This window comes from Microcebus murinus, chromosome 1 (genome assembly GCF_040939455.1).
Source record: "Microcebus murinus isolate Inina chromosome 1, M.murinus_Inina_mat1.0, whole genome shotgun sequence".
In the NCBI taxonomy this organism is placed as follows: Eukaryota; Metazoa; Chordata; class Mammalia; order Primates; family Cheirogaleidae; genus Microcebus; species Microcebus murinus.
In genome coordinates this window covers 140,109,034-140,124,135 of record NC_134104.1, presented here as the reverse complement: position 1 = coordinate 140,124,135, position 15,102 = coordinate 140,109,034, and the positions used below count along the sequence as shown (strand labels likewise).

At 49.3% G+C, this 15,102-nt stretch overlaps 1 protein-coding gene across 1 annotated transcript in view; it reads right to left on the bottom strand.

The window, feature by feature from the left end:
- Nucleotides 1-14,308: 14,308 nt before the first annotated feature.
- Nucleotides 14,309-15,102, bottom strand: part of CMTM7 (CKLF like MARVEL transmembrane domain containing 7) — a 55,375-nt gene continuing 54,581 nt past the window's right edge. The window contains exon 5 of the mRNA XM_076005975.1: nucleotides 14,309-14,846. Within this exon, the coding sequence (XP_075862090.1) occupies nucleotides 14,833-14,846 (14 nt within the window). The 3' untranslated portion in view covers nucleotides 14,309-14,832. The remainder of the gene's footprint in view (nucleotides 14,847-15,102) is intronic.

The window sequence follows — 15,102 nt, the reverse complement described above, 5'->3', positions numbered from 1 at the left end:
TTTTTTAAAATTCTATATTTATTTTTTTAAAATGTTGCTGGGAAAACTGGATATCTACAGAGGACTAAAACTATGAGCTGAATAGACATTTCTCAAAAGAAGACATACAGGTGGCCAACAGATACATAAAAAAATGCTCAACATCAGTGATCATCAGAGAAATGCAAATCAAAACCACATTGAGGCTGGGCGCGGTGGCTCACACCTGTAATCCTAGCACTCTGGGAGGCCGAGGCGGGCGGATTGCTCCAGATCAGGAGTTCGAAACCAGCCTGAGCAAGAGCGAGACCCCGTCTCTACTATAAATAGAAAGAAATTAATTGGCTAACTAATATATATAGAAAAAATTAGCCGGGCATGGTGGCGCATGCCTGTAGTCCCAGCTACTCGGGAGGCTGAGGCAGCAGGATTGCTTGGGCCCAGGAGATTGAGGTTGCTGTGAGCTAGGCTGATGCCACAGCACTCACTCTAGCCTGGGCAACAAAATGAGACTCTGTCTCAAAAAAACAAAAAACAAAAACCACATTGAAATATCTCACTCCAGTCAGAATGGCTATTATCAAAAAGACAAAAAACAAATGCTGGCAAGGATATGGAGAAAGGTATACTCTTCACTTTTGGTGGGAATATAAATTAGTATAGCCATTATGGAAGACAGTATGAAGTTTCCTCAAAAAGTTAAAAATAGAACTACCATATGATGAAGCAATCCAAGTGTTAGGTGTATATCCACAGGAAATGAAATCAATGTGTCAAGGAGGTATCTGCACTCCCATGTTTATTGCAGTACTATTCACAACAGCCAAGATTTGGAATCAATCTAAATGTCCATCCGTAGATGAATGGATAAAAAAAATGTGGTATGTATGTATATACACACATAGACACAATGGAATACTGTTCAGCCACAACACAATGAAATCCTGTCATTAGCAGCAACATGGATGAACCTGGAGGACATTATGTTAACTGAAATAAGCCAGGCACAGAAAGACAAACACTGCATGATCTCGCTCATGTAGAATCTAAAAAAGTTCATTTCATAGAAGTGGAGAGTAGAATAGTGGTTACCAGAGGCTGGGGAGGGTGGTAGAGAGGTGGGAATGGGGACAGATTGGTTAATGGGTACAGTAGTTAGAATGAATTTTGGTGTTATATTAAATAGGGCGACTATAGCAAATAATGTAGTGTATATTTGAAGATAGCTGGAAGACTTTGACTGTTGTTCCCACAAAGAATTGTCTAAAGTGATAGATATAGTAACTACCCCAATTTGATCATTCTGCAATCTATACATGCATTGAAACATCACACTGTACCCCATTTGCATAATTAATGTCAATTGTAAATAAAACATTTTTTAGAAAGTCCTATAGTTTCTAAAGTGTTTAAAGATTTGCATTTCATATATAATATACTTGATTCTACCTCGATCTTAGTATAGTGATTACTTCAATGAGTGACCCCTTTTCTGACACACCAGGTTGTTGTTTACCAAGTCTGTGTATATGAATGGGTCTGTTGCTGGCTTTCTTGGGCTGTTTTTAAATACTTAATGCTAATATTATAGACTTGATAAAATCTTAATATCTGCTAGTGCAAGTTCAAAATTGTTCTGTTCTAGTCTTGATACTTTACCTTTTTATTATAAATTTTAAGATGAGTTTGGCAAGTTCCATTAAAAACCCTTGTTTTTTTTCTTGGAATTGCATTGAATTTAAAGATTAATTTGGGAGGAAAGTGACATCTTACTGGTTGGAGTCTATGAATGAACATAGAATCTCCACTGACATAAGTTTCTTATTGTTTCTTTGTAAAGTTTTATACTTTTCTTTATAAAGGTCTTACATATCTTTTGTCAGATTTATCCTAGATATCTTATTTTTATAGTTACTCAGAATAGGATCTTTATAAAAAAAATTTCACATTCTGATTAGCATATTGGAATAGGAATGCAGTTGATTTTTGATTATTGATCTTATATTCAACAACCTTGCTGGTATCTTCTGTACCTCTTAATAATTTGTTTATGGATTCCTGTTGGACATCTTCTGGATTTATCTGTTTGTGTTATGTTATTTTTTGTGTTATTTTTCTGTTTCCAGTATTTCTTGTAAATGGAAAGATAGCTCTAAAGGTGTGCTTTTAAATTCAGGTTAACCTTTTTCTTTTTTCAAGGTTTTCTTGTAGGGGGGCTCTGTACTTCAGGAGGCGAGTCCTCTCTGGTAGTAGCACATTTAATGCACACTTAGTGGGTTCAGGTGTTTAGTTTGTTCCTTCTCGCTGTAAAGTTTCCCATCAACTTTATAGCTAAAAGGTTTCATCCCTTGATCTTTGCCTAAATGTTATTTTATTAGGGGTTGCAAAATGATGACTTCATGCTTCTGTCATTCCTGCACTTTTGTTAGCTAGAAATCTTTAGTAATACTATTACCTTTTTAGCATGCATAATTGACTTTGTAAAGACATATAAAGTTAATTAGTACTCCCACCCATCTCCTGAATAATACTGAGATCTTAGAATTAATGGCCACTAATGTGGCCCATCTCCTGTGGTGTTATTACCTAATATTTTGTTTTTTATTTTATTGTTTTGAGACAGAGTCTTGCTCTGTTGCCCCGAGTAGAGTGCAGCAGCAGCATCGTAGCTCACTGCACATCAAACTCCTAGGCTCAACTGATCCTCCTGCCTCAGCCTTCCGAGTAGCTGGAACCATAGGCATGTGCTACAATGCCTGGCTAATTTTTTTTTTTTTTTCTATTTTTAGTAGAGACAGGGTCTCACTCTTGCTCAGGCTGGACTCGAACTCCTGAGCTCAAGTGATCCTCCTGCCTTGGCCTCCCAGAGTGCCAGGATTACAGGTGTGAGCCACCGCACTGGGCCCAGATTGTCCTTTTTCTGGACTCACAAGTTGCCATTACTGTAGCAGATAGGGACAGAGGAAGGTGGCCATGGAACACCTGAGACAAAGTACCCAAGTTAATCTAACCACATAGATCTGGCCAAAATGAACCGTCCATCTATTTATCTGTTGAGGTCAAAGCAGTTGCCAAAGTTTAGGAGCTCAGGTAAGCAGAGGAGATTATTAGCTTGGGAGTAGATGAAGATAGACCTGCTGTCCCTATAGAAGTCATTGAAGTCTGGTATATGTGGCAAATAATACATCTTTGCAGTTAAGAGAGGCTTCCATAATTCTGCATTGGGCATCTCAGTCCTTCATGGTGGTTCCATACCTATGGTGGACTTGAGCACAGCCTCATTGGTCTGTAGTGGAGATGATGACCACGTATGTTTGATTGGCTTCTTCAGTCTAAATGCTTTTCTCTACATGTGGTTGCTTCATATAACCACGTCTACACCAAATACTGAGTTTGTAAGTAAAGTTTTATGTTTCTTGGGTGGGGGCACCCAATATATGGTATGTCATTGCTAGTTCAGTCCTGGTTGGTGCAAATATCTGACCACACAGCTAGGCCATTAGTGACTTCCCATGAGATATTGTTTAATAAGTCCTGGAGCCGAGCACTCTGTGGCTAGAAGTTCAGCCATGGCACGCACAGTGTCCTCAGCAGTGAGCCATCAACTGTTTACCATCACTGGATGGCTGGAGCATTCTGAAGGACATCCTCGCCTCGGAGGTGGGCTCTTTCATCAGTGGTGTTTTCTTGTCAAGTGGCCTGCTTTGTAGATGAAACCTTCATTAAAGCAGCAGTTTGGCTAAAACAGTAGGAAAGACACTTTCTGTCTAATGGGTGGGCCACCACCTGTTTGTGGAGATGACTAAAGTGCTGAGGGGCTGGATTGGCCCTTAATTGGAAGATCCATTTTCTTCTCATAATGGGACATTCTGGAGCTTGTCCCACCTGTGGAACTCAATTCATGTTTGCAGGATGAGGCCAGGTGTGGTGGTTCACGCCTGTAATCCCTGCATTTTGGGAGGATTGCTTGAGGCCCAGGAGTTTGAGATCAGCCTGGGCAACATAGCAAGACCCTGCCTCTACAGAAAATGTTTTAAAAAGAATTGCAGGATGAAAATGTCAAGTTGAAGACTGTTTTTATAAGGGCTCAGTAATACTAGCTAGCAGTTATCTTTCAGCAGCAGGAGGAAGTCTTCAAGTTCAAAGACCTAGGGAGTTTGCTTTGCCAAAGGTCCTAATCAACTGTGCAGTTAGTCCCAGACACCTGTAGTTCTTTGAGGTCTGAAGGACATAGAGAGGCTCTAGGGGAAGGGTTTTTTTTTTAATCTCTGCCTAGACTGCTGCTCCCCCCCCCCCCCGCATATCATGGAGGTACAAATTTTAAGGTTTCAGTAAATGCCCTTGCCCCCCTCCCCCCACAAGTCTGAGTTTCCAGCATGACCATCCCCCAGATGGTGCACATCTCACTCATTATGTATGTATATATCCCCCCTCCCACCTGCCCAATACCCTATTACTGTAGTTCCTATGTGTCCACTTAGGTGCTGCTTAGTTAATACCAGTTTGCTGGTGAGTATATGTGGTGTTTGTTTTTCCATTCTTGGGATACTTCACTTAGTAGTATGGGTTCCAGCTCTAACCAGGAAAATATAAGATGGGCTATATCACCGTTGTTTCTTAGAGTCAAATAGTACTCCATGGTATACATATACCACATTTTATTAATCCATTCTTGGATTGATGGGCATTTGGGCTGTTTCCACAGCCTTGCAATTATGAATTGTGCTGCTATAAACATTCAAGTGCAGGTGTCTTTTTTGTAGAGTGTCATTGGATCTTTTGGGTAGATGCCCAGCAATGGGATTGGTGGATCAAATGGTAGATCCACTTGTATTGCTTTAAGGTATCTCCATATTGCTTTCCACACAGGTTGAACTAGTTTGCAGTCCCACCAGCAGTGTAGGAGTGTTCCTCTCCGCATCCACGCCAGCATTTATTGTTCGGAGACTTTTTGATAAAGGCCATTCTCACTGGAGTTAAGTGATATCTCATTGTGGTTTTGATTTGCATTTCCCTGATGATTAGAGATGTTGAGCATTTTTTCATATGTTTGTTGGCCATTCTTCTGTCTTCTTTAGAAAAATTTCTGTTCAAGTCCTTTGCCCACTTTTTAATAGGGTTATTTGATTTTTTTCTTGCTGATTTTCGTGAGTTCTAAGTATATTCTAGTTATCAGCCCCTTATCAGATGCGTAGGATGCAAAAATTTTCTCCTATTCTGTAGGTTGTCTGTTTACTTTCATGACTGTTTCTTTGGCTGTGCAGAAGCTTTTTAGTTTGATCATGTCCCATTTATTTATTTTTGTTGCTGTTGTGATTGCCTTTGGGGACTTCTTCATAAACTCTTTGCCTAGGCCGATGTCTAGGAGAGTGATTCCAACATTTTCCTCTAGACTGCTTTTAATTTGTTGTTGGGGCCCTCACTCGAATGTGGCCACATGTCTGATGACTTGGGATGGAGACTGTAGGAACTTTCCCAGGTTTGGGGTACACTGTGTCCAATAGCCAATAGCCAAAGCAGCCAATTTTGCTGTGGGGCCACTTTTTTTTTTTTTTTTTTTTTTTTTTTTGTAGTTGGTGGCTACTATTAATGCACAGTTTGTCCTTATTTTGATTGTGAAGTATCTGTTTGAGCTGTGACACAGCTCCCAGGACAGTCACTTGGAAGGCAGAGCACTTGGATTTTGTCCTTGTTCAGGGCCCATCTGTCTTTCGTCAGTGGCGCTTGGGTGGCGTGTAATACAGTGAAAACAGTATCACTGCTTTCTACTGCTTTCTACACTACTTCTCTGTGCAGCCATTGTGGAAATGCACATCCACTGATACTTCACATCCTACTAGGCTTGTCCAACACACCAATGACGTATCACTGGAGAATTCAGGGCAGTAAAAGTGTGCTGTATGCTGTGCCAGGTGAAAGCATGCTGAGTCTGTCCCCCTCCCAGAGCAGTCTAAAATCCAGGGTGTCCCCAAAGTCATCATACACAGGGAAAATGGGAAATTGTACAAATGGGAAAATGTACATTTATTTGCAAAATATTCATTACGAAATTTTTTCTTTGTACGGAAACTTTTAGGACACCCTGCGTAAAGCATTAGCAATATCCTAGGCTGCCAACCAAGTGCCAGGTATGATGGCAACAACACATAAATTCACATTTATGATGTCAAGCACAATGGAAACGAAGGTGGCATGTTCTCGTTTAAGCTTCCACAGCCCACAGTGAAGCTCCCGGGGTCCATGGGCCAGACAGGGATGTTCAACTTACAGGAAGCTTTGCGAAGCACCCCTGTCGCTGGCATGAAATGGTCACAGCCCTTGCAGGACTGGCTCTGGGTGGTGCTGGATCAAGAGACAGGTGAGGCCAAGAGGACATAAAGAGTTGCATATGGTAAGTAAATACGGCCCCGAAAGATTACAGACAGTGTGATATCCTTTCCATGTACAAACTGCCATGATAAAGCCGCAATAGAACTATAGAATAAGAACAGCAAATCCGTGATGAATGGGCGGGGTTCAGAAAAGGGGAGAGATGGGAGGGCGACGAGATGGGGAAGCACACAGTCACAGTCATGTAAGTGGTTGTCATGATTCTAGCTTCAGTGCTGACTACATTATAAAAAACCAGAAGGGAGGGAGGGAGGGAGGGGGGGAGGAGGCAATTCATGGACCAATGATCGAAGAGTGGAAGAGTGTCGCGAACCCAGGACTATGATGGATCTGTGTACCCGAGGTGCAAGTACACGTGCAGGTTGGTGCTTCTAAGGCTGAACCCCGAATTCGGGCGCACTTGGCTTTCCGGTGGCGATGCTTCCCGCTGGCCGCCAGAGGGCGGGCGCCGCCGGCAGTGGCCTCGGGCCTCCACCTGCGCTGTGGGCTCGTTTCTGCCACGGGAGAGCTGTGCCCCGCTGGGAGGGCGGCGGCCGCAGGCGGGCAGCTGTTGGCAGGGTGCCCCGGGACTCCCCGGGGAGGGCTCCGCCCTGCGCGCTGCCCCCGGGTTTCGGGAAGAGGCAGCCGCCCGCCTTCCTCCCAGGCGCAGCCCGCCCTCCTCTGCCCGTCAGTCTGGGGACCTTGAGGCTCCCCGGGTAGGGGCACGCTGGGGGCCGCCGCTGCACCTCGCCCCCAGGCAGGTTCTGTTCTGTTCCGCCCGCGTGTTCGAATCTTTGAAAAGGGTCTTTAAAAAGTTTATTTGGCAGCATTTAACAATTGGGTAATGGGGCCTGGCACGGGTGGCTCACGCCTGTAATCCTGGCACTCTGGGAGGTGGAGGCGGGAGGATGGCTTGAGGTCAGGAGTTCGAGACCCAGCCTGAGCAAGAGCGAGATTCGTGGGCCTGTGGTTCCAGCTACTCGGGAGGCTGAGGAACCCGGGAATTTGAGGTTACAGTGAGCTATGACGGCGTCACTGCACATTAGCTGGGGTGACAGAGACCATGTCTCAAAAATAAATCAGGAGGGGGGAGGGGGGCGAGTATATACATACATAATGAGTGAGATGTGCACCATCTGGGGGATGGTCATGCTGGAAACTCAGACTTGTGGGGGAGCGGTGGAAAGGGCATTTATTGAAACCTTAAAATCTGTACCCCCATAATATGCTGAAATAAAAAAAAATAAAAGTAAATCAGGAAATGTTTAACCTGAAAATCCCGGTTTCCATTTCTTCTGGGTCCCTCGGGGCATCTGGCAACACTGAGCTGCCGTCCTTCCTGGCAGCGTGTGGCTGGCTGCCCCTCCACATGCGCCCTGCCCAGATGACCAGGTCTGTCACAGTTCAGGTCAGATCAGCATTCAGCCTGACCACTATTCTGGCTGTTATCACGATTCAGAACTGAGCAAGTGACACCCTCCATGCCCTGATAACATTTCCTTTTTTTGCACAATCTAGGTGGTGTTCATTATGGTCTTTTATTTTTTTATTTTTTACAGTTTTCTATGTCCATAGAAAATGACAATAAAACCCTAACAATCCACCAGTTGTCTCAGTCTCTGTAGGAGGCCCGGTATTCTTCCCGTTGCCTTCACCTGGAAGTCCCTCTGGCTGTCCCTGCACCTCCTCCAGCCTGGCCCGGAGGTGGCTGGCAGCTTCCTTCCTCTCAGTCGATTTCCACACTGTTTTTCAAAGCAGAGAAATTCCCTTTTTCTTTTTCTTTTTTTTTTTTTTTGAAACAGAGTCTCACTCTGTTGCCGAGGCTAGAGTGCCGTGGCGTCAGCCTAGCTCACAGCAACCTCAAACTCCTGGGCTCAAGTGATCCTCCTGCCTCAGCCTCCCGAGTAGCTGGGACTGCAGCATGCGCCACCATGCCCAGCTAATTTTTTCTATATATTTTTAGTTGGCCAATTAATTTCTTTATGTTTTCAGTAGAGACGGGGTCTCGCTCTTGCTCAGGCTGGTTTCGAACTCCTGACCTCGAGCGATCCACCCGCCTTGGCCTCCCAGAGTGCTATGATGATTACAGGTGTGAGCCACCGCGCCCGGCCTCCCTTTTTCAATCTAAGTCATACATGAAACTCCATTATATAAAAGAGGAAATATGATGTGAATATCGATGACTAAATTGTATTTATAATGCGTATTTACTATAAAGGCAGCCCATAAGAGCCATGGGGTTAATTTGCAGAGCCCACGATTGGGAGTAAGGAGCCGGCTGCCGCTGCCGTGTCTTGCTTGTGCAGCGTGGGGACGTGGGCTGTCCAGACGGGGAGCGGCAGGACTGTGAGCAGGGTGTTCAGCCGAGGGAGGCGGCGCCAGGTGAGTCACCCCACGGCCCACGGTTTCTAGTGTCAGTGTTTGCTGTCGCCGCCCGGAGCCGTGGGTTTGGAGGTGTTAGCGTCTATCCTACACAGACAATCCTAACCCCGCTGTCTATGACCTTCCTGGGGCACCTCTGAGAGCTCACAGGATGCAGTTCAGAAAGTGCCACAAAGGGGGGAAACAGTGGTGTTTGCAGAGGAGGGGCCCCACAGACCTGCTGTGTTTCCATGGCGACAGAAGCGGGCTTTTCCATGCCAGCACAGGCCTGGGAGGTGGCGGCCCAGGGAACAACAGGCCAGCTCTGGATCTGTCCTCCCCCACAGTGGGCCTCTTCAGTGGCCGGGCTGGAGGCCCAGGCTGAGGGCCTGGGGGAGAAGCCTCCAGCACACCGGCGCCTCAGGCCTGTGGCCTCCCTGGAAGACACACTTGTCTCCCCCTCTGGGCCTGTCAGCAGACACCAGGGCCAACTGCCCCGTGGAAGAAGGCAGCTGGCACAGGCCGGCAGCCCTGCCGTGCCATCCCGGAGGGTGGAAGGAGGTCAACGCCAGGCCCAGCAGACAGCCAGGCCTGGGCTCAAAGCCCAGCTCCATCATTAACCTCATTTCCGCTCAGTTTCCTCCTCGGGCCTCCCTGCTACCCTGCCAGTGCCTGCAGGGTAGGCGCGCTCCCTCCCGTGGGGCCACAAAGATGCAGGCAGTTCTGTGGTGCCACCTTCCAGAGCCTCGAGGAGCGGCAGTCTTTCTGTCAGGCACGGGTGGAGAGAGAACACCTGTGGCAGAGCTTGCCAGAAGGATGGCACCAGCTTCCACCCCCTCCTCCCTGAAGGCCCAGGCTAGGCCGAGGGAGGCTCTGCGGCCAGGGAGCCGGCTGCTTGTGGAGGGTGCGGGCCTCACCTCCCAGGGCCCCTGTAGCCAGCCACAGCGGCCGCTGCCCTTTCCCGGGGGCTCCGGCTGCCCCGACAAGCCCGACTCCCTGCCCTTCCGCCATGGGCCCAGCCTCCCTCCTTTCGCATCTTCGCCTGCACCTGCTTGGCCGTGACTGCTGTGCGAGCTGGGGTGGTGCGTGTGGCGTTTGGGTTATGCGAGGGCACTGTGCCCCGAGAGGGTGTGGACTAGCGAGGACACGTGCACACCACAACAGGTGTTCTCCACCATCCATATGCCTCGCTGTTAGAATATGGCGTTGGGCTCTGTGGGCTGTGCTTCGCTGCTTTGGGTTGGGTGCAATTTCTCCACTGTCTGCTACTTAGGAGCTGAGACAGAAGGTCCTATATTGCTGTTTATTTATTTATTTACTTTTTGAGACACGGTCTCACTCTATCACCCTGGCTGTTGTACAGTGGCAGGATCACAGCTCACTGCAGCCTCCAACTCCTGGGCTCAAGCGATCCTCCTGCCTCAGCTTCCCAAGTAGCTAGGAGTACAAGTACGTGCCACCATCCCTGGCTAATTTTTTAAAAAAATTTTCGTAGAGATAGGGTCTTGTTGTATTGCTCAGGCTGGTCTCGAACTCCTGACCTCAAGTGATCCTCCTGCCTCAGCCTCCCAAAGTGCTGGGATTACAGGAATAAGCCACCTCGCCCAGCACTGTATAGCTTTTTTTTAAAAAAAAATTGCGATAAAATAAACATAAAATTTACCGCCTTTACCATTTTTATGTGTATAGATCAGTGGCATTAAGTACAATTACATAGTGGTGCGACCACCACCACCATCCATCTCCAGAACTCTTTCATCTTTCAAAACTGAAACCCTGTACCCATTAAACACTAGGTCCCCATTGCGCCCTCCCCCAGCCCCTGGCAGCCACAATTCTGTTTCCTGTTTCTATGAATTTGACTGCTCTGGGTACTTCGCATTAGTGGGGCCACACAGTATTTGTCCTCCCGTGTCTGGCTTATTTCACTTACCACAACGTCTTCCAGGTTCATCCGCGTTGCAGCGAGCGTCAGCACTCCCTTCCCTCTGGAGGCTGCCCGCGCTGCTTTTGAAGAGGACTGCTCTTTGTCTTGTGGGAACAGTCCTGGCTCCTACCCTTCACATGCACCTGGAGAGGCCAGCATCCTGTGTCCTCTGCGGTCCGCACCTCTAGCAGGGCGCACACACTGGGTGGGCCCCTGGGAGCATCGAGCACCCCTCACTCGGGGAGCCGCTCCGTCCTGGGGTGGCAGGGGCCAGGGCCCTCTCCTTCCCGAGAGCTCCCTCTTCCTCGTTTACAGGGTCAGTGACATCTGGCCTCAGCTTGGGGACAGCGGAGCGGGTCAGGTTCTCCCCAGTCCCCTGGGGCTGGGGGTGCCGTTCTGCACGACCTGTCCCCGGGTCCACGGACAGTTCTGCTCCCCGCACACCCTCTGCTCTGCCTCTGGGTCCCCACGGGGCACGGTGGGGCAGGGGCCTCAGAGGGCTGAAGCTGGAACGTGGGAAGGGGCAAGGGCTTGAAAACGCCCAGACGGGAGGCATGGCGGTGCTTCTTAAAAGGTGTCTTTCTCCCAGTTTGGATCCTTACTTTGGATCCACCCTTGCTCCATCTCCCTCCTCTAGTGAATCAACCTCAGATTTGCACCCAGCCTAGAGCTCCTTTGCTCCAACAGTGCTTCTCCCGCACCCGCATGCACACACACCGCTGGGAGTCGGTTACGCTGCGGGTGACTCTGCTTTAGTCAGTCTCTGTGGGGCCTGGGGGCCTGCATTTCCAGCCAGCTCTCCTGGTTGACGCCACGTGGCTGAACCGCTTTGTGGACAAGGCTTAAGAGATCCCTGGCTCCCAACTCTGACCTACAGCATCTCAGTTTCATTTTTGAGACAAGAGTCTCGCTTTGTTGCCCAGGCTAGAGTGAGTGCTGTGACATCAGCCTAGCTCACAGCAACCTCAGTCTCCTGGGCTCAAGCAATCCTCCTGCCTCAGCCTCTCAAGTAGCTGGGACTACAGGCATGTGCCAACATGCCTGGCTAATTTTATATATATATATATTAGTTGGCCAATTAATTTCTATTTATAGTAGAGACGGGGTCTTGCTCTTGCTCAGGTTGGTTTCGAACTCCTGACCTCGAGCAGTCCGCCTGCCTCAGCCTCCCAGAGTGCCAGGATTACAGGCGTGAGCCACCTCGCCCGGCCAGCATCTCAGTTTCTTGGAAGAAGGTTGGTCAGCTCTGCCAGGGCATGCTGGATCGTGATGAATTAATGCCTGAGTTTCGAGGCTGGTCCTCTACAGGGACAGCCGAATGGCACCGCCACACTGGCTTGGAAACTCACTCCCTGGGGTTGAAGCTGTAGCCCAGGGGCAGTGAGTCACCACTGGGAAACCACAGCGTCTCCTTCTCCCTGCTGTCCGCAGCACCCTCAGCTGCCAATGGAGAGCCAGCTGCCAAGATGACGAGGACTCCGGGGTGTTGGCCCTGTTTGCGGGATGTCCCTAGGTGGCTGGGGAGCCACCAGGGCCAAAAGAGCTGGAGGAACAGAGGGCCTGAAAACCATTGCCACACTTTGTAAGTGAAAAGCCAAGGTCCCCTTCCCCAGGTTAGGTGGAGTTAGCAGGCCTCTGGCAGGGGTGACCACTTGTGACCCAGCTCAGGGGCCACTGCCGTGGATGTGTTAACCCACCTGATTTCCTGCAGGTGTTTCCTCGCCGCCCTGCATCCACGACAGGGCCGGAGTCCTGCTGAAAACTGCCCTTGGCCCCCAAGCCTGACTTTGAAAGAATTTGAGGCCCAGGGAAGTAAAAGCAAAGATGTTTTCCAGCGGTCCAACTCCCCACGCCCCTCGGCAGCGTTAACCGGCTCGTTTCCTGTCGTTTTGGTACCTCTTTGAGGATTAAGACCAGAGAGATAACTATACTATAAGCACGTTGCCATGCTATTGAGTTCCAGGAGGGTCAGGCAGGTAGGACGGGCTTGTTCTCTCCACTATATGGATGAGGAACGGAGGCTCGGAGAGGCTGTCCGTGCAGCGTCAGGGGCTAGTAAATGGCACAGCTGGGACCCGAACCCAGGACTTCGGACTCCAACCTGATTTTCTTCCCACCACCCTTAGCTCTGTTTGCTTAAACAATTACTCCCTGTCCTGTTGAGGTGGTGTGAGGAAAAGAAAAAAAAAAAGAAGAAAAATTTAAAAAAACCAATTACTCCCTGGTGCTGGGGTGTGTGGCCAGTTTCTGAAAAGGCCCTGTGGCTTCAAGCAGTCACCTCTGCCCCCACCTCCCACCTCAGCACTCTGGTCCAGCCGCTGCCTCTTCGGCCAAGGCCGCTGCTCGGTGTCTGTGGAGATCTCACCCCGCCCCGCGCTTTTCTCCCTCACCGGGCAGACTCTGGCTCTTACCATTCGGCCATCGCACTGTCCCCTGCCCTCCTCTGTCCTCCTGAGGGGAGACCCGAATGGTCACGCCGGCTCCTGGTTCCTTGGTGAGCCCTGCATGGTCACCACACAGGTGGGGACCTCGGTGCCCCACTGCCCCACCTGGACAGTACCCTCCTCAGCCAAGCGCCACCATCCTGTGCTGAGAGCTGCTCAGCACAGGGCTGCCCAGCCGCGTCCCCGCTCCTGCCCACCTGAGACGCGGTATGCCCTCCCTCCTGTCAGCAGACACAGCATGGTGCTGCTTCCCGGGATAATTCCAGATGGATCTCGCTCTCCCGAGCGGCCCAGCATCCATGAGAGCAGCCTAAGAGCCCATCTCACAGCCCCGGGGTTGGGGGGCTGCCTCCATTTGAAGCCACACGATGCAGAGGCAAGTATAGGGGTGGGAGTTGGGCACACCTAGAGTCTAAGCCCAGTCTCTGCTGGCTTGCCCTGTGCTTTGGGAAGGGAGGCCTGATTTCCTCTGCTCTAAAAAAGGTGGTCCTACGACCTGCCCAAAACACCACAACGACTAATAGATGTGGTCATGAATGTTACATGCTGGCACACAGGGTGGCTCAACTAACTTTGTTCTACTCCCCCTTCCTCTTTTTAGCCAACTGAGCAGCCCATCACCAGGAAAGTGGCAAACATACGACAGGAAGGTTAACTGTCATACTGTAAACACAACCCTTAGCTTCCTTCAAAGCCCTTTCTTTCTTTTTTTTTTGTCTGAGACAGAGTCTATCTCCCAGGCTGGAGGAAGTACAGTGGTGTCATGGCAGCTCACAGCAACCTCAAACTCCTGGGCTCAAGGGATCTTCCTGCCTCAGCCTCCCGAGTAGCCGGGACTGCAGGCATGCACCACCATGCATGGTCAGTTTTTCTATTTTTAGTAGAGACTGGGTCTCTTGCTAAGGCTGGTCTCCAACTCCTGAGCAATCCTCCCGCCTCGGCCTCCCAGAGTGCTAGGATTGCAGGCGTGAGCCACCGAAACCGGCCAAAAGCCCTTTCTAAATTGAGCAAATCGATGTTGCAGAAGGACCTAAATATAAACTAAAACCTGTACATGTTTACCAAAAACCTAAAATTCAGCCTATTAACATCACCCAAAACGAGTGAAAAACAGAAGTCTAGCAGTTTAGCAAGGAGTCTAGACAGACCAATGTGCCAGACACAGACTCAAATGGAAACTGTAACAGGCCGTTTTGCAGACTTCTAGTCCATTAGGAAATCCTTGTGCAACTGGTCAAGTCAATGTTTTATTAAAAAACACACACGCACGCACATACACACACAATGGTAACAAAGTCAGAGACAGGGTAAGGAGACGTGAGATCTCCGATTTGGGAACGGGCACAGCTCACTTTCAGAAAGAGGATACCTCAGAGACCAGATTGACAAACGAGATAAATTAGGAGGAGGCTTTGTTTTTGTAAGAGGACTTAAGGCAGCATCACTCCCCTGAGGAAAGTGAAGTTGAAGCAGATTGATGTGGGAGTATTCACAAACCCCCACCAAGTGGTGGGGGGAGGCATCAGTACCTGAGGCGGTTCTAAAAGCAGGAAGTGAGGGACCAGATGTCCCCTGAGGCTGCTTTCCTTTCGCAGAATGTTCTCCAAGGAAGACTAGAAGAAAGGGCAGGCCCTTCCCTGCGCCCACCAGCAGAGCAGGCCTTTGGCACGGGAACACGGGTCCGGAAGCCTCGCGTGGGGTCGCTGGTCCTTGGTCTGCAGAGCTCCCTCGGGGCCGAAGGCCGTGGCCTGGTCAGACAGCTGCGTCTTGGGAAGGAAACGGCAAAGTCAGGACAGCTTGCCAGGGACGGAGCCGGCCAGGAAGCCACACGCTGCCAGCTTGACCCCAAGGTCTGCTCTGGTGGAGGACAGAAGAGGACAGAGTCCTCCACACAGTGCTAACTTCCATCGGGATTATTTTACTCTTTTTAAATACATTTCTAAAAAAGAAAAAAAATTCAATAGTGAAGAGGGGGCACTCTTCCCACCTCAGTCCTCCTCCTCAGAGGTAACCCCCAAAACT